The sequence below is a fragment of the Telopea speciosissima genome, chromosome 2 (assembly GCF_018873765.1).
Source record: "Telopea speciosissima isolate NSW1024214 ecotype Mountain lineage chromosome 2, Tspe_v1, whole genome shotgun sequence".
In the NCBI taxonomy this organism is placed as follows: domain Eukaryota; kingdom Viridiplantae; phylum Streptophyta; class Magnoliopsida; order Proteales; family Proteaceae; genus Telopea; species Telopea speciosissima.
The window spans coordinates 45642034-45667565 of record NC_057917.1 but is presented as its reverse complement, the minus strand read 5'-3'; the positions used below and the strand labels follow the sequence as shown (position 1 = coordinate 45667565).

Below are 25532 nucleotides of genomic sequence, written 5' to 3'. Positions count from 1 at the left end.
GGATTTCATTGAATTGTAGTCTTTACTTTGGTTTGAGTGCGAGTGTGTAGCCTCTTTAGTTTACTTTTCTGAAAGACTTTGAGAGCATCCAAAATACCCTACACTTTAAAGTAATAAAAAATTCCGCACTGAGGAGGGAATTGAAATATACCGATCAAAGGGATTTTAAATTCTTTGAAAGTACGTTGTCTACTGAGAGAGCCGATTTTGTTAGTCATCCTGTTTACACGAGTTTTGGCTAGGTGCTAAGGTTGAACCATGATATACTTGCATGATATAGCTGATTGCCAAGAAAAAAATTTTTTTTACTCTTTGATCCAGTCTTGGCTTGTAGCCTATTTGGTTTGAGTAAGTAAGCCCGAGAGGTGTTTTACACCTAATTCCTTAAAGCCGTTTGGTTTGAGAGTAATTGGCCTAAAGCTCGCTACAAGAGCCACCTAGAAAGCTTAAGAAGTCAAGACATTGCACGGATTGAAGTAATGTGTGTTGGAAAAAAAAAAAAAAAGAAGTTTGAACTCATACTGCATTAATGTCTAAAGCCACAATATGGCAATCAAATGATATATGCACTGAGAATCTACTCCAACACTACTTAGTAACTTGGGTGTCTGGTGCAAGCCCTGCATGTCATTCAAGCCAATTGTAGTGGAGGGAAACTTGAGTTCAATACTTGAAAATGTATGGCGAAGTGAAATCGAAGTGAAATTGAAAGTGTGCATATGTTTAAAGGTTCTACCAAGGTTCCGAGCTGAAATCTTTTGTAGCCTTGATGACCTACTCGATCTAATCTCAAGGAAAAACAGTGTGACTCACCTGACCCCAAACCTCCCTAAGTTAGATGTATGATAATTCTCCAACTCAGAGTGGGATAATAAAGTTCAAGTGTGGGGGAATATCTAGAAAATCTCAAAGTAAATTATCTTGGGGTTGCATTCCTTATCTTGGCTATAGTATGGATTTACAAATTGAATTTTATGTGTATATTCACTGCAAACACTCACGAGATACAACTCGTCCACTAGGGGTAACCTAGGGGTTTAAAGGTTTGTTGCACATGCTAAGTGCAACCGTGATTCTTACGAAAGTGAGTTAAGATTTTTGCATTCTAGATTAGTTTTTGTTTTGTTTACTTGAGGACAAGTAACATTCAAGTGTGGGGGAATCTGATGAGCACATTTATGTGTGAAATCTTAGGATATAAAGCATTCATTTTACCACATTGAACAAGTGCTACTCGGGTACTTTTTGTCATTTTTCAGGTTTAGGGGCATTTTGCTCAAAGTGGAGAATACATGTCTAATTGGACCGCCAAACGCCAGATTACGAGGTTGAAGACTTCAGTCGGGTTAGCTTTCCAATGCACAACATCGGAAGTCACTTGATTAGAGCCGATTCGAGTTTAGAAGAAGAAGAAGAGAGAAAAATCAAGCATAGGGGCATAATGGTAATTTTAGAGAATCAAGAATCTTTCAAAAGATATCGGATATTGGGTTCATATTGTCTGGAATTTAAAATGGTGTAACTTTAATTCTCGGATTAGTTCCATCTGGACCTAGGATAAAAAGATATAGCCCAAAAACGATTCTTAGTGAAGTTGGAATTTAGGATAAAAAAATATAATAAAAAAAAATGAGAAAAATATCTTTTCTCTCTAATCTCTCTCCTAACTCTGTCGGATTCTCTCTCGGATTGTATTTCTTTTATTTTGGTAAATTCGATTTCTATATCTTCTCTCTTCCACTTCATCTTAAATGCCCTCATCTCTCCCATCTCCCTTTGACGAGCTCTCTCCCCCATATAAAACCCATCTTGACCGCACTCCAGCCGCTCTCTCCCTTCACTCCTTCGTTTTTTCTTTTTCAGTTTTAATTTTCTATTCTAGAATGATAATAGCAGTAGTAGTGCCGTTCCTCTTCGTTATACCCGATCTTTCATCCTCTTCTTTTTATTTTTAGTTTTTAGATCTTATGTAATTAGGTTATCATATGTAATTTTATTTTTTTTTAGAATCATTGTTAGGATAAATTTTATTTCCCCATCCCTTCGATCATATGTGTAATCTTCATTATACACTTTGATAATTTGTTCTTCAATATTGGATGCGGCTTTAAGTGATGGGATTCAAGTGACGGAATCATCTTCATTGGAGTTATTCGAATCAGCTAAGTTCTTCTTCTTATAAATTTTAGTTTTAATAATTTCTCTGTCTTTTTCTCCATCAATCCTTCCTTCCCTCTTCATTGCTTTCATGGCTAGCTAAACCTCTCCTTTTGGGAGTGGGTGAAACCATGAGAGAAGGAAGAATTGATGGCTAGCATTGTCTATGTGATTAATGGACATGATCAATATTGGACTTACGATGGATGACCGCCCACAGCTTGTATGTCATTCCAAGGGGAACTATATACATGTTCATTAGCCGTATCCATTGTGACACCATTATGTTCATGTATTTTTTTTTGTTTACATTGTATGTTGTATGAGTACTGTTTTCATAGGATATGTTAGCCGTATATGAGCCGTGCCGCATATCTTATAGACTTAGGCCGTATGCATGCTTTGCCCTAATATGCTAGTCATTGATCTGCCCTAATTCTCATGGTGGAACTCATTCCCAAGTGACTTTCTTATTTTTAATTCATCCATTACCTTAGTGGTTGCCCTAGTTTCTATTTTTAATTTGTTATCTTTGGTAATTTAGTTGCTTCTATATTTGCTAGTTTCCATAATTGGTAGTTTCTATATATAGGTTGTTTCCATATTTGGTAAGTTGTACACTTCGCGTTAATTAAAAGTGGAAATTTATTCAAGGTTGACCTCCTCGTGTTCGACCCGTAGCTACGATTGACCCGTACGCTTGCGGTTATTATTTTAAACTCAAACAAAGGTCATCATAGAGGATCGGATCAGTCCGAGTGATAAGGGATGAGACCATGGCTTCAAACTCCGATCGTAACCCCTGAAAAATATGAAGATTGAATGCATTTGGACGAAGAACATGGCCGGCAGTAGCAAGTTCCTTGGTAATGGTCTTTGCACACTTCAAAAAATCTAAGATAGATTCATCGGGTTTTTGAGTGAGATCTTGCATGGCCATAGTAAGAGACATTATACGGCTTTCAAAGGGAGAGGAGAAAGCAGTGAATAATGTCTCTAGTGAGCACTCTCAGTTGGATCAGTGGGACATGGAGTGGATCCATCAAGATGACCAAACAAGTCTTAGCCAGCAAGGAACGGTTCAAATTGACTTTGCCAGAAAAGATAGTTTTTGGAAGTGAGCTTGATTGAGATATAGTGGTGGGCATTAGGGAAGGTGGGGAGGAGGAAGAAGAAAGGCCGGTGGCTGGAGAGAGCCATGGTTGAAGAAGAGGAAATTTCGTCCCCCATGAGAAGAGAGAAGAAAAAAAAATAAAGGGAATGCCCAGGGAGAAAACTCCTTGGAGTGTTTTAGGCTCTGATTACCATGTTGAGTTGCAATTTGATTCTATATTTCATTGATTCTCCAATGGGAGTATATATAACAAATACAATGGATGAAATATCTCACCACAATAGAAAGGGAAATAAATATTGAAAAACATAGTTTCCATGTAGGACAGATTCCAGGGATCTTAAGCAGTCTTGAGCACCACTCCATATCACATGTGATCACAGTTTCCATGTAGGACGGATTCCAGAGATCTTGAGAAGTCTTGGGCAGCACTCCATATCACATGTGATAAAAACCAATATCACATGTGAGGAAAAAGAGGGAGAGAGTATACCATCCTATTAGGTAGGGACCATATTGAGTGCCTCCGCAGCCACCTATGTCTCACAAATAGAACCCATCCGTAGGTAGCATTCAAAGTAATATTTCATACTTGACGCATTAGGGCTGCCTTATTCCACTCGTCAAGTTTCCTTAGTCCCAAGCCACCCTCCTTCTTTGGTTTACAAATGGCATCCCAAGCTACTTTATATATGCCTCTATCATTGTTTCCTCACTAAAGAAACTTGGCCATTGAATGCTCCAAGTGATGGAGTATTGATTGAGGAACCTTGAAGAAATTAAGCCACTATGAGATAGTTCCCATAATAATAGACTTGATCAAGACCAGGTGGCCGGCATATGATAGAGATTTAGCTTTCCACGATGCAAGCCGAGACTCTACTTTGCTAATGAGATTCTCATACTCATGCACATGGAGGGATTTAGAAGATAGAGGGACCCCCAAATATCGAATCGGTAATGACCCAGTTTCGATGCCAAGAGTTTGGTGAAAGTGGGCCTCGACCTCGGTTGGACAATTTGAGAAAAAAATACTGGACTTCCCCTCATTAATGGTTAGCCCGAAAAGATGGGAGAAGTCTCTGAACAATTGCATCAGCACATCAGCGTTGCTCTTCGTCGCCTTCCCAAACAAAAAAGGTCATCTGCGAAGCACTGAGTGGTAATCTCCGGTTTGCAGCATATTTGATGGTAGGCATAGGATCCTTCTCTCATAGCAGTAGCCAAGGCATCTGTAAACACCTGTAGTACAATGTTAAACAAGAAAGGGGACATAGGACATCCCTGTCTGAGACCCCTGTTAGCTGAAAATTTTGGGGATTGACCTCCATTTAGAAATACTACATACCTAGGATTTACAATGCATTAGGAAACCCAAAAGATAAATGGAGAGGGGAAGTTCAGCTTGAGTAGTAGGGTGAACAAAAAACTCCATTGTACCGAGTCATAGACCTTTCTCAAGTCCAACTTGGCAGCAAATCTAGCCATACCGTTGTTGCGGTGATAGTTGTGGAGTAGTTCTTGACTGAGAAGAACATTATTGGTGATTTGACGACCCTCTATAAATGGAGATTGATTTGAACCCACTAGTTGAGGCATGACAGTCCTTATTCTATTTGCTAATAATTTAGCAATGAAACACTTTAAGAAAGGACTTACAGCAATTGGTCTGTAATCATGGAAAGAATTATGTGATGCAGTTTTAGGAATGAGTGTCAACTTGGAAAGCTTAAGCTGCTCAGGTAGCCAGTGATTTTTATAGAAATCCAAGATAGCCGAGCATACATCATTGCCAGTAATCTCCTAAGTCTTCTTGAAAAATAATGCCCCAAACCCGTCAGTGTTAGGAGCACTATCATCATCTGCCTCAAAAATAACTTTCTTTATATCCTCCACCGTGAATTCCTAAGCAAGAATATACACTGTCATGCATAGAAAGAGACCTATCAATTGGTAGATGAAAGGGTGTACAAATGATTTGAGGTGTCCCCATTTATGCCTCCTTGAAAAACCGAGCCGTCTAAACACGAATAGTATCCTCATTCTGAATCCAACTGCCATCTAGAGATCGAATAGAACTAATTCGGTTGTGAGCACGCCTGGTCTTGAGTGGGCGGTGAAAATATTCAAAGTTGCTTTCCCCAAGCTGCATCTAGCAAACACTAGCCCTTTGACACATTTCAGATTCCTTAATAGATAAGAGGTGTTGTAGGTGATTAACAACACTTCTCTCCCATTGTATAAGATTATCTGTCTAGTCCAAAAGAAGCTCATCCTGAAGTTGATTAACCTCTAACCGAGACTTATTAATCTAATCATCCAGGTTTTGAAAGACTGTTCTACTCCACCCTTTCAGCATGGCTCTCAAGGCTTTTAAATTACCTAAGAGGACAGCCATGGGTGAGCCTGAAAACTCCTGCCTCCAAACGTCGCGCACTAGCGAGAGAAACCCATCGTGATCCGCCCCATGGTTGTAGAAGTAAAATTGCTTCCCTCATCGCGTCGGTGGCAACCCAAGGGAAACAATCATGGGACTAAGATCGGACACCCCAGGTTCTGGAAAAGGGCATGAGAGGCAGGGAAGGATTCCAACCAGCTAAAATTGGTTAAAACATGATCGAGCTTTGAAGAGATACAAACCCCCCACCCCAACCTTGATTAACCAAGTATAATAACACCTTGACCACTGGAGGTTCGTCAAGCCAACATCCCTCATACAATCAGTGAATGGCTATGTTATGCGAAGAATCACTGGTCTACCGCCATCTTCTTGTCTGGCATACAAATGGAATTGAATTCCCTTAAGATAACCTAGGGAAGTGTACATGAAGTACTATGTTGTTTTAAAGAGGACCACAAAACCTCACGTTCTCTCCATAAATCATTGAGACAAGGAAGACCTAGTTAGTGGACATAATAGTGACTTTTGAATATATCAATTGAGAGGTGGATTGTAATGGAAGAATGTCAATGAGGTCTCTGTCCTATAGTAACCAAATTTGGCCAACAGAGGAGGCTTCATAATTGGATATACAGTGCCAACGAACACTAAATGTGCATATAGTATTATCAAAATTCCTTGGCTTCACTCGAGTCTCAATGAGTCCAAAGAAAACAAGTTGATTAGATGCTGCCCAATCCAAGATGACACAACGTTTTCCAGGGTCTTTTAGACATTTGGTGTTCCAGGCCCCGAACTTGATCATTGACAACCTTTAGAATTGGGGCTATACACAGAGGAACCCCTCCCTGGGCTACGGTCTCGAACATATGTTGTCCGCACAGTGTCATCATCATCTTCGTTGTTTGGATCCACTGATTCACAACCTTATAGGGGTGTAAATCTATTTCCATTGGTTCTATGGAATCTCGATCCATCGTCAAATGACCTTGATGGCGCGAACATAAGTGTTTTGAGGAGTTTATTTCACACTTCGGTGGGCCCCATCAATAACACCTGGAAGAGGCGTAGCTGAGTTAGCATTTACTAGGCCAAAAGACGTGAGAGGGATGGTAAAAGAGATGGGTGGGAGTGGGGTAGCAATGGTGGGTGGTGTGGTGAGAATGGAAGTGGGGGGAAGAAGACGTGGATGGAATGGAAATGGAGACAGAAGTGGAGACTTAGTAGCGGATGTGGATGGAATAACTGTATTTATCGTGGCTTGTATAGATGGTTCCTGAAAAGATGGCTTGGATTGTACACGTAGATCCTCCTTTGTAGGAGCAGCTAAAACATGCCCTGGAGATATGGGAGAAGCCCCAGGTACGTGGTCACGCATACCTTCCTTTTAGCATTAACAGTTATGCCCCTAACGCCCGTGACTGTCTGACGGTCCTTTGGATTTGAACCATTACTACGACCTGCAACTTTTGCAACATCAACGGTAGGACGTGGGGGAGACGACATAGCCTTGTTTGGCGGCACAGAAAAATCCGACTGAGGTTGGTTGTGAATGTCTTGTGGCAATGGATGCTTCCCCTTATTCCGACGATGCGGCCTGGGTTGCCACTCAATCCCCTCCATCGGAGACTCAGAAGATTGGCCATTAGCTGCACTAGGTGCTTGTGCCTTAGATTGCACCGGACATGATTGGTCATTATGACCAAAAACATAACAATAACTACACTAAGGGGGTGCCCAGTCATACTCAATGGGTTGTTCAATCACTGGCCCATCATTGAGAAGAATTGGAATACTCATTGGAAGCCCATCCTTCGCCTTGATCACGAAATAGAACCTTGCGAATGATAGCCTCTCCTACTGTGATGTCCGACGATCCATGCATAGAGGAGTTCCCAATACACTTGTAATCCTCCCCAAACATCATGAACCCCAAAAGTGTAGGTTAAGACCGTATAACCGGATCTATAGAGGCAGTTAATATTCCTCTTTCTTCGTCAAGGAGACGTCAGGAGACCAGGGTCTTAGGATTAACGGGCGTGCCCCCAAAGACTAGGGCCCTTCGTTAAGTATTTATCAACTGAGCTCTAACGCCTGAAAATAAAAAACAAAGATGCCACTCTCAAAACCATACACTTCCACTGCACCCACGTGTGCCCATTTCTCCTTAACATATCGTTTCATGGTGGAAAAGGAGGGCCTTGTGCCAAAAACATAACCAACCAAGGCCGTTTCCCACAAATCCTTCTCATCTGCCAGGTCTTCATTATAGCAGCACGCCACTTTCTTACCATCTACAACTTCAGGCTCAAAGAAAGGAATTGCATCCTTGCTATTACGGGCATGGCTCCTTGGGAAAAGACTCGCCCAAGAACAGTTCTGATCAGACCATTGCGAGTTTCCATCAACATAGTGGTTAGGAGGCATAGTAGTGCCTCCTTGGTCCACTGGTGTTTGGCCGCCGGTGGCCATAAGCAAGAAACAGATCTTCTTACATTCTCTTCTTACGTTCCAAATTCAAATAACAAACATATTCATAATTTGATTTAACACCAACGAAGATAGTATATGTCGGTCTAAAACCAATGGCGCAGCGAAAACAGATCGAAGAACATCGCTTTTGCATTCATATTCAGAAAACCACAGTGAACAAAAAAAAACACGTGAAAAGTTCGGTTACCTTAGAGCCACAATTGAAGCTCCTCCTCTAGATAAAAATTCTTCCACGTTGAAGCAAGAGGTGGATTGACTTGATCAACGCTTTTTCATCGTCAATTGTCCGCAAAACAAAGTAGAGCACTACTCACCAATTTCTTGGGTTTCTCAAAACCCTCACACACACTCACAACTCAAGAGAAGAGGAGAGAAGAAGAGAAAACTTGAGTGAGACAGAGGAGAGACTCCAAAACCGTGGAGTGCTCTCTCCCTCTCCTCTTTTATGTTTTTGATCTCATGAGAGATCCTTGCTTGGCCAAGTTTACTTTCCTAAATTCATACTTGCCAATTTTTCTCTTTCTCAAGTATGGTTTCCAAAAACCAAAGTGTTGCTAAATTGGTGAAACTCTCCACTTTCTAATTTTGTGTAACACTTTTGCATCCATAATGGGAAGAGGTAGAATTTAAAAGGGATTGTTATCTCTTTAATTATGGCCAACCATGTAATCTAATTATATTTTTTTTATTGCCATAAAAAAATAGTTAATTAACCAATTTAATATTCTCAAATATTGTCATGCACAATAAACTCTTTAATTTGCATATAAGATCTTCCACTAATCTAATATCACATAATGAGCTGTAGGGCATGTAATTAAATACTACCAACCCCCAACTCATTGTACAAGTCCATTTCAGAGATTTTGTGATTGTGACCGGATGCACGAAAAATATTTCAAATAAAATTAAATGCATAAATAATTATTTTCATATTACAAAAAATTTTGTAAACAATTTACAAAAATGGCATTGGTACCAGATTTATATCCGAACTATCATAGACTTTCTCTCTCCTTGATATTCTCGAATTAACGATAGTGGATTTCATGTCGAGTATTTCTTTCATTAACAATGTGTGATCACGTGTCCAGTGCGCCGATATATAGTTCTTGGGATGTCAAACATTGGCTTACCAAAACAAATGACTCAACGTTGCAACGAATAGGATCTCTCAAGTCAAAAGTCAATGGACAAGTACGAATCCGTTCTCAAATAACTGGCAGTAGCACATGCGAGATTCTTTCCAGATTCTTTTCTATACACACATAGTATGTGTACCCACATTTATGCACCGAAAACTCATTTCTGGTAACATACAATGTGACGACCATATGAACGGGATGTCCAGTCCTATCCCTAGCCTAGAACCGTTTTGGGTGAAAACCCATGGAAAAACTTACTGTAGCACATATGAGATTCTTACCAGATTCTTAAACAACTGGCAGTAGCACATGCGAGATTCTGGGTTTGATGGACATATATCCAACCGTATATGAAGATGTCAACCCTGCCGAATTATCTCTGGAGATCCCACCTGCACTTGCTCTTCCAGGATTCCCCAACGTACATTCATCTATATTTAACCTTACCCCAATTCGATTCTAGTTTGCACAGAATAACTCAGACATTCTTATAAGAGGGCACACCTTGAAGGGTGAGGATGTGTGTGGATTTTCACGAAATCAATAAGATCAACCCCAAGGATGATTTTCCATTGCCTCACATTGACATATTGGTTGACAATACGATAAAACATTCCCTTTTGTCATTCATGGATGGATTCTTCAGATACAATCAAATCAACGTATGCCCCAATTAAGGATATGGAAAAGACAGCCTTCATAAAACCCTGGGGAACATATTGTTATAAGCTAATGCGTTTTGGGATAAAGAATCCTGGTACAACTTACTAGAGAGAAGCCATTAACATCTTAACTAACATGATATACAAGCAGGTGGAAGTCTATGTCGATGACATGATTGTCAAATCAGTCGACCGACAAGTAAACTTTACAGCATTGAAGAAGTTCTTCTATAGAATCAAGGAATATAAGCTGAGACTCAATCCCTAGAAGTGTGTATTCAGGGCAACAATAGGAAAACTCCTTAGATTGTGGAATAGAGGCAGACCGAACAAAATAAAAGCAATAATGGAAATGCCAACACAAAAAATTGAAAAAGAAATTAGGGTTTCTTTGTCGAATTTATCAATCAGTTCATAGCACGGCTAACCACTATGTGTGAACCCATATTCAAGCTGTTAAAAAAGGACCAATCAAAATAGTGGAATCCCCTTTGTCAAAAGGCATTTGAAAGAATTAAATAATATCTGATAAGTCCACCTATTCTCGTTCCTTCGGTCCTAAGAGAACCAATACTGCTATACCTCTTTGTGGAAGAAATATCCATGGGGTCAATGGTGGCTCAACAAGATAAGGAGGGTGAATAACATTCTATCTATTACCTAAGCAAGAAGTTATTGGAGTATGAGACATGTAATACTCCGCTAGGAAATAGCAGATGGATTTCTAAGATGGATTCTATAAAATACCTATTTAAAAAACTAGCATTACCAGGAAGAATGGATAGATGGCCATTATTGCTCTCCTAGTTTGGCATCACTTATGTCAACCAAAAGTCCATTAAAGGACACGCAATCTTTGATCAATTTGTGGCACACCTGGTAGAAGATGATGCACAACCCTTGGTAGATTCCTTCCCTGATGAAAAATTGGCCTTGGTTGAAGGAGATAATTGAAAAGATCTATGGCAGTTATACTTTGATGGTGTCGCCAATCAGAAAGGTTATGGGGCTGGAGTGTTGCTAATAACTCCTGCTGATCTCTATTTACCTTTAGCATTCTGGTTGGATTTCCCTTGCACCAACAATATTATTCAATATGAAGCCTATGTGATTGGCTTGGAGATGGCCTTGACCATCGGAATCCAAGAGATAAAAGTATACGAGATTCATCGATTGGGATATGCCAAACTCAAGGGAATGGAAGACGAGGGATGATAAGTTGAAGCCATGCCAATAACATTTGGAAGGAATGATCAAGCATTTCATAGAAATTTCCTTCGATTATCTTCCCAGGGATAATATTGGTTTGCTAATGCTCTTGCTATCTTGGCTTCAATGGTAGAATGCGATCCTGATGCTTAGGTCCACCCATTCTTAGAAGAAAGAAGACACGCCCAGCGTAAAATGGCCCAGTGAATGTCCTGACAGTAGATGGGAGGCCTTGGTTCTCTCACATCGTCTACTTCATCAAGAGGGAAAATATCCAGCTGATGCTACCCCAGGGGAAAAAAAGTTTCTAAGGAAATATGTTGTGCAGTTTATCCTCCAAGATGGACTACTATACAAAAGATCTTATGACGATATACAATTGTTGTGTGTGGATGAAGATCATGCTAGGGCAGTTATCGAAGAAGTTTACCAAGGAATATGCGGACCTCATATGAATGCGAGAATGCTCGCTAAGACGGTATGGAGGCTAGGATATTATTGGGCTACCATTGAGGCAGATTGTGCAACTTTTGTCAAAAAGTGCCACAAGTGCCATATATTTGCCAACATAATCCATATCCCGCCAACAGAGCTTTATTTATTGAGTGCTCCTTGGCCTTTCTCTACTAGGGGTATTGATGTTATAAGAAAAGTTACTCCCAAGACATCTAATGGACATCAGTTTATCCTAGTGGCTATTGATTACTTCACAAGTGGGTGGAAGCACAGTCTTACATCGTTCTGACAGCTGCCAAGGTAGCCAAATTTATCAATGAGAATATCATTTGCTGATATGAAGTACCTCAGGATCTCATATCAGATCAAGGCACGCATTTTTGGATAAGGCCGATGAGGTTTGACTAAATTAAGCATCAAAAGGCATAGGTCCACCACCTATAGGCCGCAAACCAATGGGGCAGTCAAAACAACCAATAAGAACATAAAGGTGATATTACAGAAGATGGCAAATACTCATAGAGATTCAGTTGATAAGCTCTAATATGCATTATGGGCATATCACACATCAATCTATGCATCGATAGGGGCAACTCTGTACTCTCTAGTTTATAGGTAGAGGCTATATTACCCCTTGAGTTGCAAGTACCATCCCTCAGGGCCCTCCTCCATAACATATTACCCGAAGGAGAATGGGTACAAACCAGATATGATGAGCTCAATCTTTTGGATGAAAGGAGAATGAAGGCCATGGATGTTATATCTGTACTTAAATCCTAACCCAAACTCCGAATGTTAAGTTCGGAACCCAGAGAATCCAAGGTCATGTCCACTAGAAACCTATGGTGCATTGACCGGGTATTCATTCGGGAGGAAGGAAGTTCGGTGGTAATATCTTACATACCAATCCGGAGGCAGACACCACCTGCATGCAGCTATTATGTGCATCAACTGATGTACAACCCCAAGGTAAATTCCTCACTTTAGTTGAAAGGAGGTTACAAATATCTGAATACTATTTGTGGCTGAACAACCATGTGTGGTAAGTGTCCGAACCATGGCATAGGCCTCTGTGGTGTTTGAATGCAAAAACAATAGAATTTCACCCAATGGTCCATTGCCATTGGTCGATTGGATCGACCAATGTTGTTGTCACGAGTAATTTCCACTCTTGTTGTGTGGGGCCCAGTATCCTGCACCCCGAATCATCTCCCCGCACCTAAATTTATCTCGTGGAAATATTGCCTCGGTAATGTGACCATGTGGGGCCCACTTATAAGCCATGTGCATTAAGAATGGATTTAGAATGTGTTTTTAGCCAATGTGGCCCTAACCAAACATGACCTAAGTCAGCCTCTATACAAAGCCCACCCCCATTTTAAAAGACCCCTATTCATTTTCGTTGAGAGGAGGGGGAGAGAAAGAGAAGAGAAAGAAGAAGAGAAAGAGGAGGGAGGAGGAGAAGGAACTTGAGTTTCCATCTAAGCTTGTGGGTTCCTAAGGTAATCCTTTCTTTAATTAGTTCTTCAGATTTCTATGCTGTTCTTGGGCTCTTGGTATGATCAACCTCTAATCCATGTTGTGAAACCATGATCCATCATGCCTACTAGTTAAATCTTCATGAAATACTAGCTTAGGAACTAGGATCCTTACATGCATATGTAAGAATCTGCCCATCTAGACCCGTCACCTAACTTCTCCCATGATTTTGTATTCTGTAACCACTATTTCTTGCATGTTGATGATCAGTTGTCAAATCTATGGTGAGCTTCGGATGTTGTATGGTGTTGGTCATGCTTTTCCTTGATTGCATGGCAGTTCCATGGCCACATAAAAATGGAAGTACTATTTTGGAGTTAATCAAACTCCTCTCTTATTGTTTTCTACAGAGTCATGTGTTTAAACCCCATGCATGTTGCTAGGTGGGCCATAGATCCCAAACCCCCATGCATGTTTGATTTTTCTTTTAAAATATGTTGGTTGTCATAGATGAAACCTACCTATGCTTCTTGATCATCCTTGATAGCCATAGATCAGTAGAACAAAGCCCAAACAGTGCAGGCTTCTAAAACTTTTGAGCTGTACATGCACTGGTCGATTGCCACTGGTCCATTGGATGGACCAGTACCAATACCAATCAACCACTACCAAAACCTTAACCAAATGCAAACCTGGTCAGCCCCATGGCTTGTAAGTTCATGGGGGATACCATTTGTATAAACCAGGTTGGAAACCATACCATTTTTGCCCTGTTGCTACCCCTTGGTGACAGTTTGACTCCCGAGAAGTGTTTCAGACAACCAACCCAAGTTGGAGATGATACCTTGACCCAAACCCTATAGGAACCACTAACCTATCACCCTGGGACCCTGTGGTGTGAAGCCATGACCTTTTCAATCTTGCTATTGCCAGCCCTACTAGTCGATCGCTACTAGTCTATTGGATGAACCAGTACCAATCGACCATTGCTGCTGTCTTTCCAGTTTTGGGTTTGGCCTTGGTTTGGAACCTAAACCAAGGGTACCCCTGGTCTCCTTAAGTAATTTAATACTCATTAATGTGTAATTCTGATTTAATTACCCTAAGCTATAATAACTTGTTGACGACGCGAATCGAAATGCTTTTGAGGACCGACAATCCTTCGAGCAAGGGGAACATAGCCAATGTGAGTGGATACGAATCATTCTTGTAGATGTAATGTTGCGGAACATGATGAAGCCAATAAAATACATTTTCTTTCTTTAAATTGCTATGACGTCATGAGATCTATAATATGAATGTGGAATTGAATTGATTATGATTGAAATGCTGCATTATATTGAAATGCATGATATTGAACTGCTAGATTAGATGTCATAGTCGACATGGAAATGAATGGTATGGTGAGCCATAGTATGAGCTACGGGAGCACAGTACACTTCATACTCGGACATGGGGAGTATGGTAGCCTGTAGAATGGGTTACGGCTGACACCACTCAACTCATACTATCATGTAGATCATGTGGCTAGGATGAACATACCCTCATGCTACAGCCCTTATCAACAGGGGTGCAGGTGTTGGGTGACCATGGCCTCCTGTAAGCCGAGGAGTGAAAGAATCCGGGATAGATTGTCATTGTTATCTTGGGGTCTGCCAAGGGTGGGAGTCGGTGCACCTAGCGTAGCGCGGGTTCCACCCGCAGTAATTGAGGTTGCAACCAAAGTAAATGATTTTGTAGTGAGGTAAATAAACCCATATTTCTTATGGTTCTGTGTAATGAAGCATAAATCTGTTTACCCAAAAAAACAAAGTTGTAATGAAGCATAAATCCGTTTACCAAAAAAAACAAAGTGTAATGAAGCATAAATCCATGACCACTAATCTATATTGTGTGGTTAGGCTCTCCCCTAATATAATCTTATCTTCCTAACAGAACAGTCTATCAGACCTTCTAGTTAGGAAGAAATCTATTTAATTACTATAATGCCCATTTTTAAGGTAAGTAAATACTACCCTCTCTTTTCAAATTAAGTGCTTAAAATGAATAAAAAATATATAAAACAAACATAGTTTGAGTTTAAGTTTTTTTTTTTTTTTTTTTTGGATAAGAAGTTTGAGTTTAACTTTGAACAATAGGACAAACATAGATTAACCAGCTAATCCATTTTCCTAGCGTAGTTATCAGTTCGATTCCTTCTGACATTTGTATTACTTAGGGATTTCCTAGCTGATCACGTTTTTTTTGTTTTTTTGTTTGCCGCTGGTTTGAGTGTAGTTTGAAAATTCACATTTTTTTTTTGGTAATTAAAGAAAACCACATATTATAGTATTATACAAGAAATATAATACTGATGTATTATACGCATTTTTTTTTGGTAAAAGTATACGTTTTAACTAACATAATTCTGATCCCAAAACCGGCCCCACATCTGCGAATTACCATCAGAGCCCTCGACAACATCCAAAGGTGCTGTTTGTTTAGGTTCATGTGGTTGAAATACTTGGAACTCCTGTGGTTAAAATTGGGAGACTCTCACTTTCAGGAAGGAGAAATGAAGTTTGATAACTCTGATTCAGACATTCCGAGCAGCCAAACACGACCATTTAATGTTTTAGGTCAAAGACAAAGCCGTCAATGTAAAGGAGGAATATATGAATTCCCATAATTTAAAGTCAAAGTCAGGGGTATTTATTTACCATAAAAAAACAAAGTCAGGGATATTTATGTGATTATAATAACATTCTCCTGCTCTCGTCCTTCTGTCTGGGTTTTTTGAGGTTTCCTTTCTCCTTAAAAACGGAAGTGACAGAAAACTGGAAAGCAAAAGAAGAAAGAGAACAGAGAGCACAGAATCTGAAATTTTCTTAGAGAGAACAGAGAGCGAACAATGCAGGTGGGTTTTAAGCTCTATAGAGTTTGTTTTTCCTTCTCGTTTCTTTTGGGCCGGGCTGTGTAGATCTTGTAACAGTTGGTTAAATCTCTTGTGTTTTTTTTTGGGTTTATTTAATTTGTTTATTTCTTTGGCAGACGAGAACAGTTCAAGTAGGGCATGTATCAGATCTAGCAGGGGAAAGAGAAATTCAGGAGTTCTTCTCTTTTTCTGGAGATATCGAACACATTGAGATCCAAAGGTATACTCCCCCCCCCCCCCCTCCCCTCCTTACTGGTGTAGGTTTTCTTTCAGTTCGACTTGTCTTTGGGGGTTTTCTATTTTCGGTTTCTTTGATTGGGATCTTTCTCAGTTTTTTCCCTTCCCCTGATAATTTAGAGCTCTTTATATTTTGACAGGTTTCTGAAAAACTACTATCTTGCAGTAAACCCCCCCGCCCCCCCCAAAAAAAAAAATTACTTTATAAAACTTTTCCTATTTCCCGTTCTTCTTTGTGTTCTTTTTTTCTTGTGCCTGTCTGTTAACATGTGATTAGTTTTTCTTTTGCAGAGGTGCTGGGCAATCGAAGACTGCATTCGTCACTTTCAAAGAATCGAAAGCTCTGGAAATCGCATTACTATTATCTGTATTTCACCATTTCTTTTACTTTTCTTAGTAATCGATTTGTATTTATGTTTATCCTCTTTGTACTTATTGGTGGTGTTCATGTTTTTCTCTTTCATGACATGAACCCTGAGGTTGCACTTATTTCGAATGTTTTTTTCCTCTGGATTGTTACTGTGAAATATGGGTTCAAATGTTCAACAGAGTGTGGGGATTGTATAAGTTGAGAAGCGCTAAGTGATGAACTGAAAATCTTGAAACGAGCAATCAATTACCCAAACATTTCTCTAGTTCTTTATCCCATACCCCCTCTTCCCCCTCCCCCCCCCCCCCCCCCCTCCAAAAAAAATATAATAATAATAATAAATAAAAAGTTTCTTTAACTTAATATTCACCAAAACACATTAAACTGTGGGAAACCCCCATGGCCTGCCGCAATCTTAATGTTATATGGATACAAGAGGACTAAAAGATGGATACTATGATAAACTTAAAAGAATTAGAGATTCGTTTGCAATAATCCTGAAATTAAGCATTGTTTTTTTCCAGTTAAACCAAAATTATGGTAGAGTATCAGTTTATGCTACACTTACTTTGTCAAGTGAACTAAAGAAAAGGAGGTCTTTATTAGTGAGGGAGAGTTGGGTAGCTATCTTATCATGAATTCATGATTGCTATTAAACTCGTTGGAAGGGGGTGAGGGTCGGTTCTGTTTGTTGAGGAATTTTCTATCATATCTTGAAATTTCGGTAGATTTGATTGGTTGACAAGGTTTCAGTCGATATTTCAGCGAAATGACTAAAATGGTCACAGTTTCACTCAAAATGGTCGAAATTTTGTAATGCTTTCCGATTTTATGTTCTTCATACTAGTGCATATTTCAATTTTTTTAATTAAACGTTGTATGTTATTGGACTAAATTATGTGTAAAATAGATTAGAGAAGGGAAATGATACAGTAGGCTGCGACGTACACTAATAACCTAGGTTCCAAAGCCAAACTACCATTTTGGGGTTTTTTTTTCCAATCTAATGATTCAAACATGTGTAAAGATGTTTACATAGGCACTGCAGGAAATTTCAAGGCAAAATTCCATCATTTGACCACTGAAATGGCCATTTCGAGTTGACATGCTAAATGGATCAAATTTCGTGTCCATTTAGCATATTTTGATGGTATATTTTAGTTTTAACCAGGGTCAAAATTCTAGTACTAAACGAAATTTGGAAACTGGATCCTGCATATGATTGTATCTTTATTACTTTAACTTTATGTCCTATCAATCTTTTGCAAGGGTGTCCCTTGTATGCTACGTGTCGCGTTGGCTCCCGGATGCGGGTGTTAAGTAGACAAGGGTTCTCGTACCAAGGACAAGTGCAAGTAAAGAAGCTAGTCCAAAAGCATAGGATTAGATTAGCATCTTAGAACATTAAGACCTTAACGGGTAAGAGTCTAGAATTGATAGATGCTATGAGGAGAAGAAGGATCATAGTTGTCAAGGCGGCAAGGCGACCCAAGGCGCTAGAGGTGTTTCTAAGCATTTAGGTGACAAGGTGCCCCCAAGTGTTATTTTTTATTTTCCCCTTTTCTACATTTGTTTTTTTGGTAAAGCCCTTTTCTACATTATTTAGTATGCTGCAATATATACCTTGTCATAAAAAATCAACATTAAGCCTCCTCAAGTCATAAAAAATCAACAATAAGCCACATCAAGTCATCAAAAATCAACATTAAGTCACATCAAGTCATCAAAAATCAACAATAAGCCACATCAAGTCATCAAAAATCAACATTAAGTCACATCAAGTCATCAAAAATCAACATTAAGTCACATCAAGTCATCACAAATCAACATAGAACTAGAAGGCAATAGAATGAAGAAGCAAGCTATTGAAGTTTGAAACAATCAAACATACATTTGGTTTATGCTAGTCTCACATTTAGTTTATACTGTTCTTAGAAAGTATGATCTTATCTGTAAGTGATTAAATTGCTCTCAATTTAGAGAAATGTTCTTGTTCTCTAAGAAGTTAGACTAGTCAGATGATTTTATTTTTACATGAGACTCTTAGTATTAGGTAGAGCTCAAAACCAGCTTTCTAACAAATCCAAAATTGCTTAAATTTGATTTATATTGAATAAGTTAGGCTCCGGTCAAACCTTATTTGGTATGCGTGAATGCTGTCAAAACCGCTTTGAATGAAAATATTTTTTTAGATATCAAAACAAATGAATATTTTATTGCACTTTTGGTTTTTAGCAATGTTTTATCATATTAAGATTTATAGAGTTTTTAGATTTGAGAAAAAACCCAGCATTAAAAGGTTGAAAATTTCACTTATCGACGAAAATCCAATTTTTGTTCTTGAACTGGGGGTGGGGGGGGGGGTTGACCTTTTATCCTTTTGGAATTTGATTTTTCAACTATTTTTATTGGATTCAAATAAGGGGGTATTTGCTTATATATGAATAATATCTTAAGTAAATGCCTTTATATCTACTTAAATGATATTTGGTATAAATAGTGCCAGAACTGGGTTCGATCCTAATAAAACCAGTGTAAGGCGCCTTGCAATAAGGAGACAGTCGCCTGGACCCCTACAAAACCATCATTTGGCATAAATAAGTGTCAGAACCGGGTTCGATCCCAATAAAACCAGTATATGGCGCCTTGCAATAAGGCAACAATCACCTAGACCCCTACAAAACCGCCTGGACACCAAGGCGATACCTTGGCAACTTGCAATAAGGTGACAATCGCCTAGACCCCTACAAAACCGCTTGGACGCCAAGGCGGCAACGCCTTGACAATTATGAGAAGGATCAATACTGTCTGTATTCAAAAGACTAGATGGAAAGGTAAAAAAAAAAAACTAAGGAGTTAGGCGACTGTAAACTTTGGTACACGGGAGATCAAAGTAATAGAAATGGAATGGGTATAGTAGTGGATAAAGATCAAAAGAATGATGTGGTGGATGTTACAAGATTGGGAGATAGGATTATATCCATCAAGCTTGTGTTGAAGAAATAGGTTGTCAATATAATTACCGCACCCCAAGTAGTATTGGATGGAGGTAGTAATTTACAATTTTGGGAAAACATGTGGGGAGAGATCGTAGAGGCTATGAAGGCACACATGAAGGTTATGGTTTTGGAGAGAAGAACGAGGAGGGGATAAAAGAGAGGAGCATTTAGTCACCTATAAAAGTGGGATCATATCAGCCAAATAGATTTCTTTATAACTAGAAGGTCCGATAGATTGTTTGTAAGGACTGTAAGGCTATACTTGGGGAGAGCCTAACGACTCAACATAGATTGGTACTCATGGATATGTGCCTCACTACGTAGAATCATAAGATAGGGAAGTATATTTTCCCTAAGATAAGATGGTGGAGCCTAAAAGGAGACTCCTTGAATTCATGTACTGATAAAGTGGTCAAACAAGTAAATGAGGCTTTGAGGGAAACACCAATGCGATGTAGAATGATATGTCAACGTGTATTAAGAAGATTGCTAAAGAGGTCTTAGGGGAATCGAAAGGAAAACGACATGTCCCTAGGGAGACTTGGTGGTGGGATGACGAAGTTGAAGTAGCCATTAATAATAAGAAAGATAGTTTTAAAACATGGCGAAGGACTAAGGATGTAGAGGATGAAAAAGGTATAAATTTGCTAGAAATGAAGCTAAGATGATTGTAGGGAAAGCAAGGGCGAAGAAGTATGAAGACCTTTATAGCTTAAGCACAAAGGAAGAGGAAAAAGCTATCTATGAGATAAGTAGAATGAGGGAAAGAAAGAGTAGAGATTTCTACCATGTATGATGTATTAAATTGAAGATGGTAGAGTACTAATAAGGGATGAGGACATGTACGAGAGATGGAAAGAGTATTTTTACAAACTACTCAATAAATTCATTTTGAGTAATAGTACCCAGGAAGACCGCACTACTCATCTAGACACCACATGGTATCTATATACACAAAATCAGGGTGTCTAAAGTGAAAGAAGCTCTAAGAAAGATGAAAGTACGCAAGGCACCTGACCCAGATGAGGTCCCAATAGATGTGTGGAAGATCTTAGGAATCTGTGGTCTATATTGGCTAACCAAGATGTTTAATAAGATTATGAGCACAAGGAAAATGCTAGATGAATGGAGGAGAAGCATTGTGGTCCTGGTTTACAAAATTAAGGTAATATACAAAGCTGCAATAACTATAGAGGCATAAAACTAATGAGCCATACTATGAAGTTATGGGAGAGGGTTACAAAAACCCATTTGAGAACAAAGACTAATATTTCAGAGAACCAATTTGGTTTTATGCCAGGAAGATCCATGATGGAAGATATTTACTTACGATGCTCATGGAGATCCCCTTATGTTATTTATTGACCTAGATAAAGCCTACGACAAAGCCCCTAAAGATTTAATCTGGCATATTTTTGAGAGGAGAAGGGTTTCAAGTAAATATGTGGACATAATTAAGGATATGTATGAAGATGTGGTAACTAGCATAAGAACAGTGGGGGTTAAGGTAATGAATTCCCAATTACAATTGGGTACATCAAGGATCAGCCCTAAGCCCTTATCTGTTTGCGCTTATCATGGATGATTTAACTAGAGACATCTAAGATGAGGTTCCTTGGTGTATGCTTTTTCCTGATGAAATTGTGTTGGTGGACGATACAAGCAAGGATTAAAGCCAAGTTTGAGCTATGAAGATCAACCTTGGAATGAAAAAGTTTTAAGATAAGTAGAACAAAGACAGAGTATATGATGTGCAACTTTAGTTACACTAGGACAGTTAATGAGGTGGTGAATATGATGAGAGGGAGATTCCTCAAAGTGATTATTTTAGGTATTTGGGCTCAATCATAAATAAAGAAGGTGATATAGAGGATGATGTTGCTCAGAGAATTAAAATAGGTTGGTTGAAGTGGAGAGGGGTGTCTGGAGTGTTGCGTGATCAACATATTCCTTTAAAGCTTAAAAGAAAATTTTATAAGACTGTCATACTACGGGCTATGATGTATGGTTAGTTAAAAAGTGGCATATAGATAAACTAAGTAGCGGACATGAGGATATTGAGATGGATGTGTGGCAAAACTAGGAAGGAGTGAAGGACAAAGTAAGGAATGACCACGTTAGAGCTGAGTTGGGAGTTGCTCCGATTCATGATAAGCTACAAGAAAGTCGTTTGAGGTGGCATGGCCATGTTCAACAGAGGCCTTCGGATGCTCCAGTTTGGAGGAATGACTTTATTCAGATTGAAAGATCTAAAACAGCCAGGGGCAAGCCTAAAATAACCCTAGGAGAGGTGTTGAGGAAAGACATGTATTCCTAGGCCTTCTACCATGTACGACTTCGAATAGAGCTGATTGGAGAGCAAGGATCCATGTAGCTGACCCCATTTAGTTGGGATAAGGCTATGTTGTTATCATTGAAAGGCATTATTTCAACAAGACTTTATAGTCATCTCAGTCATTCTTTTAATCACTTCGGAACGAGGATTCTCTTCGATACTCTGTTATAGTTTGTAATATTTTTGTGTTTATTCAGAACACAACTAATGTTGCATGAGTACTTTGAGGGGTAGCCATTCAAATATTTGTGACCCTAGCAGTGATACTTAAATTTTCTGTTCTTAATCATGCAGGGAGCAACCATAGTCGACCAAATTGTGAGCATAACTCCTGTAGAAAACTATGTGCCAAAAGTTGAGGTGCGAGTAAACTTCACTGTTGGTATCTTAGAATGTATATTCAAGTGCTTCATTAATTGATTCTGATTTTCTCCATTGTAATTCATGCAGGAAGTAAGGATTGCGGACAATGCTGTGACTATTTCTTCTGCTGGAGATGTTGGACTGAATGCTGAGGTGACAATAAACTCCAGTATAAATTTCTCTATGCTTGCAGTGTTATTTCATTTATCAATTTATCTATCAGTTGACCAAAACGCTTGGCAATTGCATGACATTATACTGAACATAGTGTACTTGCTTGAATATTTGATACCCTAAGTTTGATGGGTCCCATCTTGTGATCTCTTAGGTGAAATAGTTGAGTCTATTTGCTAATGCTAGTCATCTGATATGTGTATTTTGCTGTCACTCTGTAAAGTCAATGAGTTGTTACTATCATCTTATCAGGTAAAGTAGGACTCATCAGGTCGTGAGTCTAATGCTGCAGGTGCATCATGGTTACAGTTGTTATGTGACTTTCCAGTCCATCATCGTCTACTCAACTTTTTCTCTGAAGGTTTGTGCATGTGGAGTTATTTTTGTTGTTTCTCTCCTTGCAGACCAAAAGTAGCTCTCCCGATAGTGGACGGATATATGTTAGTAAAGCTCATGATGTTGTCACTAATATGTTGGCTAAGGGTTCAGCCATTGGGCAAGATGCCATGAATAAGGCTAAAGCATTTGATGAGAAGCATCGGTTGACAGCTAATGCATCTGCTAAAGTCATCTCGTTTGATAGGAGGGTTGGGCTTAAGGAGAAATTAACTGTTGGCATGTCTATGGTTAATGAGAAAGTGAAATCTGTTGATCAAAAGCTGCATGCATCGGATAAAACAATGGCTGCATTAATGGCGGCTGAGAAAAAGTTGAATGAAACAGGATCTTTTGTAAAGCAAAGCAGGTATAATCTTTATTTCTTTTTGCTTTGAAAAGAAATTTCTTTTTATCTAGAGTCCACTACAAAGGGAGAGAAATTAATTACATTGTCAATTATTGATAATGTAATTAATTGATCTTGTTTGCTGGGGCAATTACTAGCCATTTTTTGCTTGAAAGAAGTTTCATTAAGACAAACTTACAAACTTATTTGAAGAGTCTGTAGTTAGGACCATACGGCAGGTACTGTTGCAGTCCAAGCCATATTCATGCAGTTATATTATTCTTGGGTTCTTGATGTGTTGCCTTAGTAAGCTGACTGCTGAGAAACCTGTAAATCAGATGATCCAAACATCCATGCATTTTTATAGACAGTCAATCAGTAGTATGTTTTGGGGTTAATAAAAATTTCAACTGGTTGGGTGGTTATGTTCATTAATGGGTTAATTTTGGGCTTAGATCGGTCATATGCCATATACAGTAGGTATGGCATCTTCTGATCTTCTCAGTTGAGCTTTGAAGACTGTTTGGTTTTTTACCACTTGGGGATGCAATCTGAGATAATCAGGTTATTGTAGCACTGGCATTCATATTTTGTTCCTATTATTGTATTTAAAAAGATGATACTCCTGCCACCTCTAGGAGGGGCAATGAGTTAAATGACTCATCCCTCTAGATTTAATTTTTAGGTCCAGGTATTTGATAGGACATAGTGCACATCTATGGGGTCTTATGACACTATTTACTGTGGGGCAGGCTCTTTGATTTAGAGGGGGGGGGGGTGAGGTTATAGTGCAATACTTTGATAGGATATAGTCAGTTCTTTGTACCACATAAATGCATTGGAGGAATTGCTAATAAATTTTCCTTTTTCGCTTGACAGATATGTAACTGCTGGAACATCTTGGTTAAATGGTGCTTTCAACAAGATGGCAGAGGTTGGGCAGGTAGCAGGTACAAAAACTAGAGAAAAGTTCCAGTTAGCTGTGTCAAACTTGACTGCAAAGGTGAGATCTCTTTACTGTGTAGATATTTCTTTGTTTTGTTAAGACCTTGATTTTTGAAATGAGCACCCCCTACCCCATGCTTATTGAACTTCATTATATTTTATATCTGATTTTTTTTTTTTGGGTGAATATATTTTCATATCTGATTTACTCAGGTGTGGGTGCCTGGATCTTTCGTGCATGTGTTTTTATGTCTTTCATATGCTTTGTGCCATTTACAGATACCCATTAGACCTATAATCCTTTAATGATTGACCTATTTCGTACAGCAATCTAAGAATGTTTCATCATATCTGAGGTCTTACACTGTTTTGAAGCCACACAGATCAGAACTTGCTCAGCTCAGATTCATCTCTGGAAATTGAATGGAAAATTAGATCTTTCTTTTAATTTTTATTCTCTTTTAACCCCCACCTGTTTTTCTTTTTGGGTTGAAAGTCTTTTAAACTGTTGATTAAGATGAGTCCATCTTGGGTGATGACCTTTATGCGTATAGATGTTGGGCAAAATCAAAATGATATGATATTAAGTCCATGTAGTTTCAAAGACAGCCCTGCATTTATGAGTCTCTTTTCAAGATTCAATCTCCAGCTTCTTGATATATCCATGTTCTTATCATCTCATACTTAACATTTTACTGTCTACAGGATCCTCCCATTGCTGTCTAATCCAACAGTTTCGTTAGGGCTAAAGTTCTTGGCTGTTTCATAAGGAATCCAATCTGCCACCCTGTGTTCCTTATCTACAAAACCAATAGATTTGGAAATGTCAAGGTGCATTGGGAAAGAAGAAAAATTGTGATATTCCCCATTTATGCGTGTTGGTTTTGTAGTTTATACACCTTCTGGGTTTAGATTAGTAATTCATTTTATTGTTTCTTGCCCTCTTATATGGATGTTGTTTAGTGTGTAAATTAATGGGTTCTCTATTGTTTTCATTTTTATTGTTTGGATTATCCAAAAAAAAAAAAATTGTAATGAAAAGCATTGTGTTATACCAAAGCAAATATACACTTGTATAAAACATATTTCATTTGGCATTGTGTACTGTTCTGTTTCGTTTGTACAAATTTTTTTTTTTTTTTTATATATCTGATCATCAGCAGTAATTAAGACCAGAGAGACATGGTTCCACCTAGGAAATGGCTTTTGCTGAAGCAGCCCGATCTGATTATCACAAATACAATTTGCTCTCTTGCTCTGTTCTCTTTGTTAATTCACCACTTTTATCATAGCACCCATATAGATAGTTAGATAGAGAGAGAGCGAGAGAGTCTCTATGAAGCACCATTTTAATG

At 38.8% G+C, this 25532-nt stretch overlaps 1 protein-coding gene across 1 annotated transcript; it reads left to right on the top strand.

The window, feature by feature from the left end:
- The first annotated feature begins 15966 nt into the window (after window positions 1-15966).
- On the top strand, window positions 15967-25233 carry LOC122649507 (binding partner of ACD11 1-like). Its single transcript, XM_043842689.1, has 8 exons — window positions 15967-16012; window positions 16147-16250; window positions 16559-16634; window positions 22266-22331; window positions 22422-22487; window positions 22913-23253; window positions 24112-24235; window positions 24883-25233. The coding sequence occupies exons 1-8, from the start codon at window positions 16007-16009 to the stop codon at window positions 24901-24903; spliced, it is 804 nt and encodes a 267-aa protein (XP_043698624.1). The 5' UTR covers window positions 15967-16006; the 3' UTR covers window positions 24904-25233.
- Window positions 25234-25532: the final 299 nt, after the last annotated feature.

Coding starts and splice junctions, on each gene's coding strand:
- LOC122649507 (XM_043842689.1), top strand. Junction 22,488..22,912: donor ATGTTGGACTGAATGCTGAG/GTGACAATAAAC, acceptor CTCTCCTTGCAG/ACCAAAAGTAGCTCTCCCGA. Junction 23,254..24,111: donor TCTTTTGTAAAGCAAAGCAG/GTATAATCTTTA, acceptor TTCGCTTGACAG/ATATGTAACTGCTGGAACAT.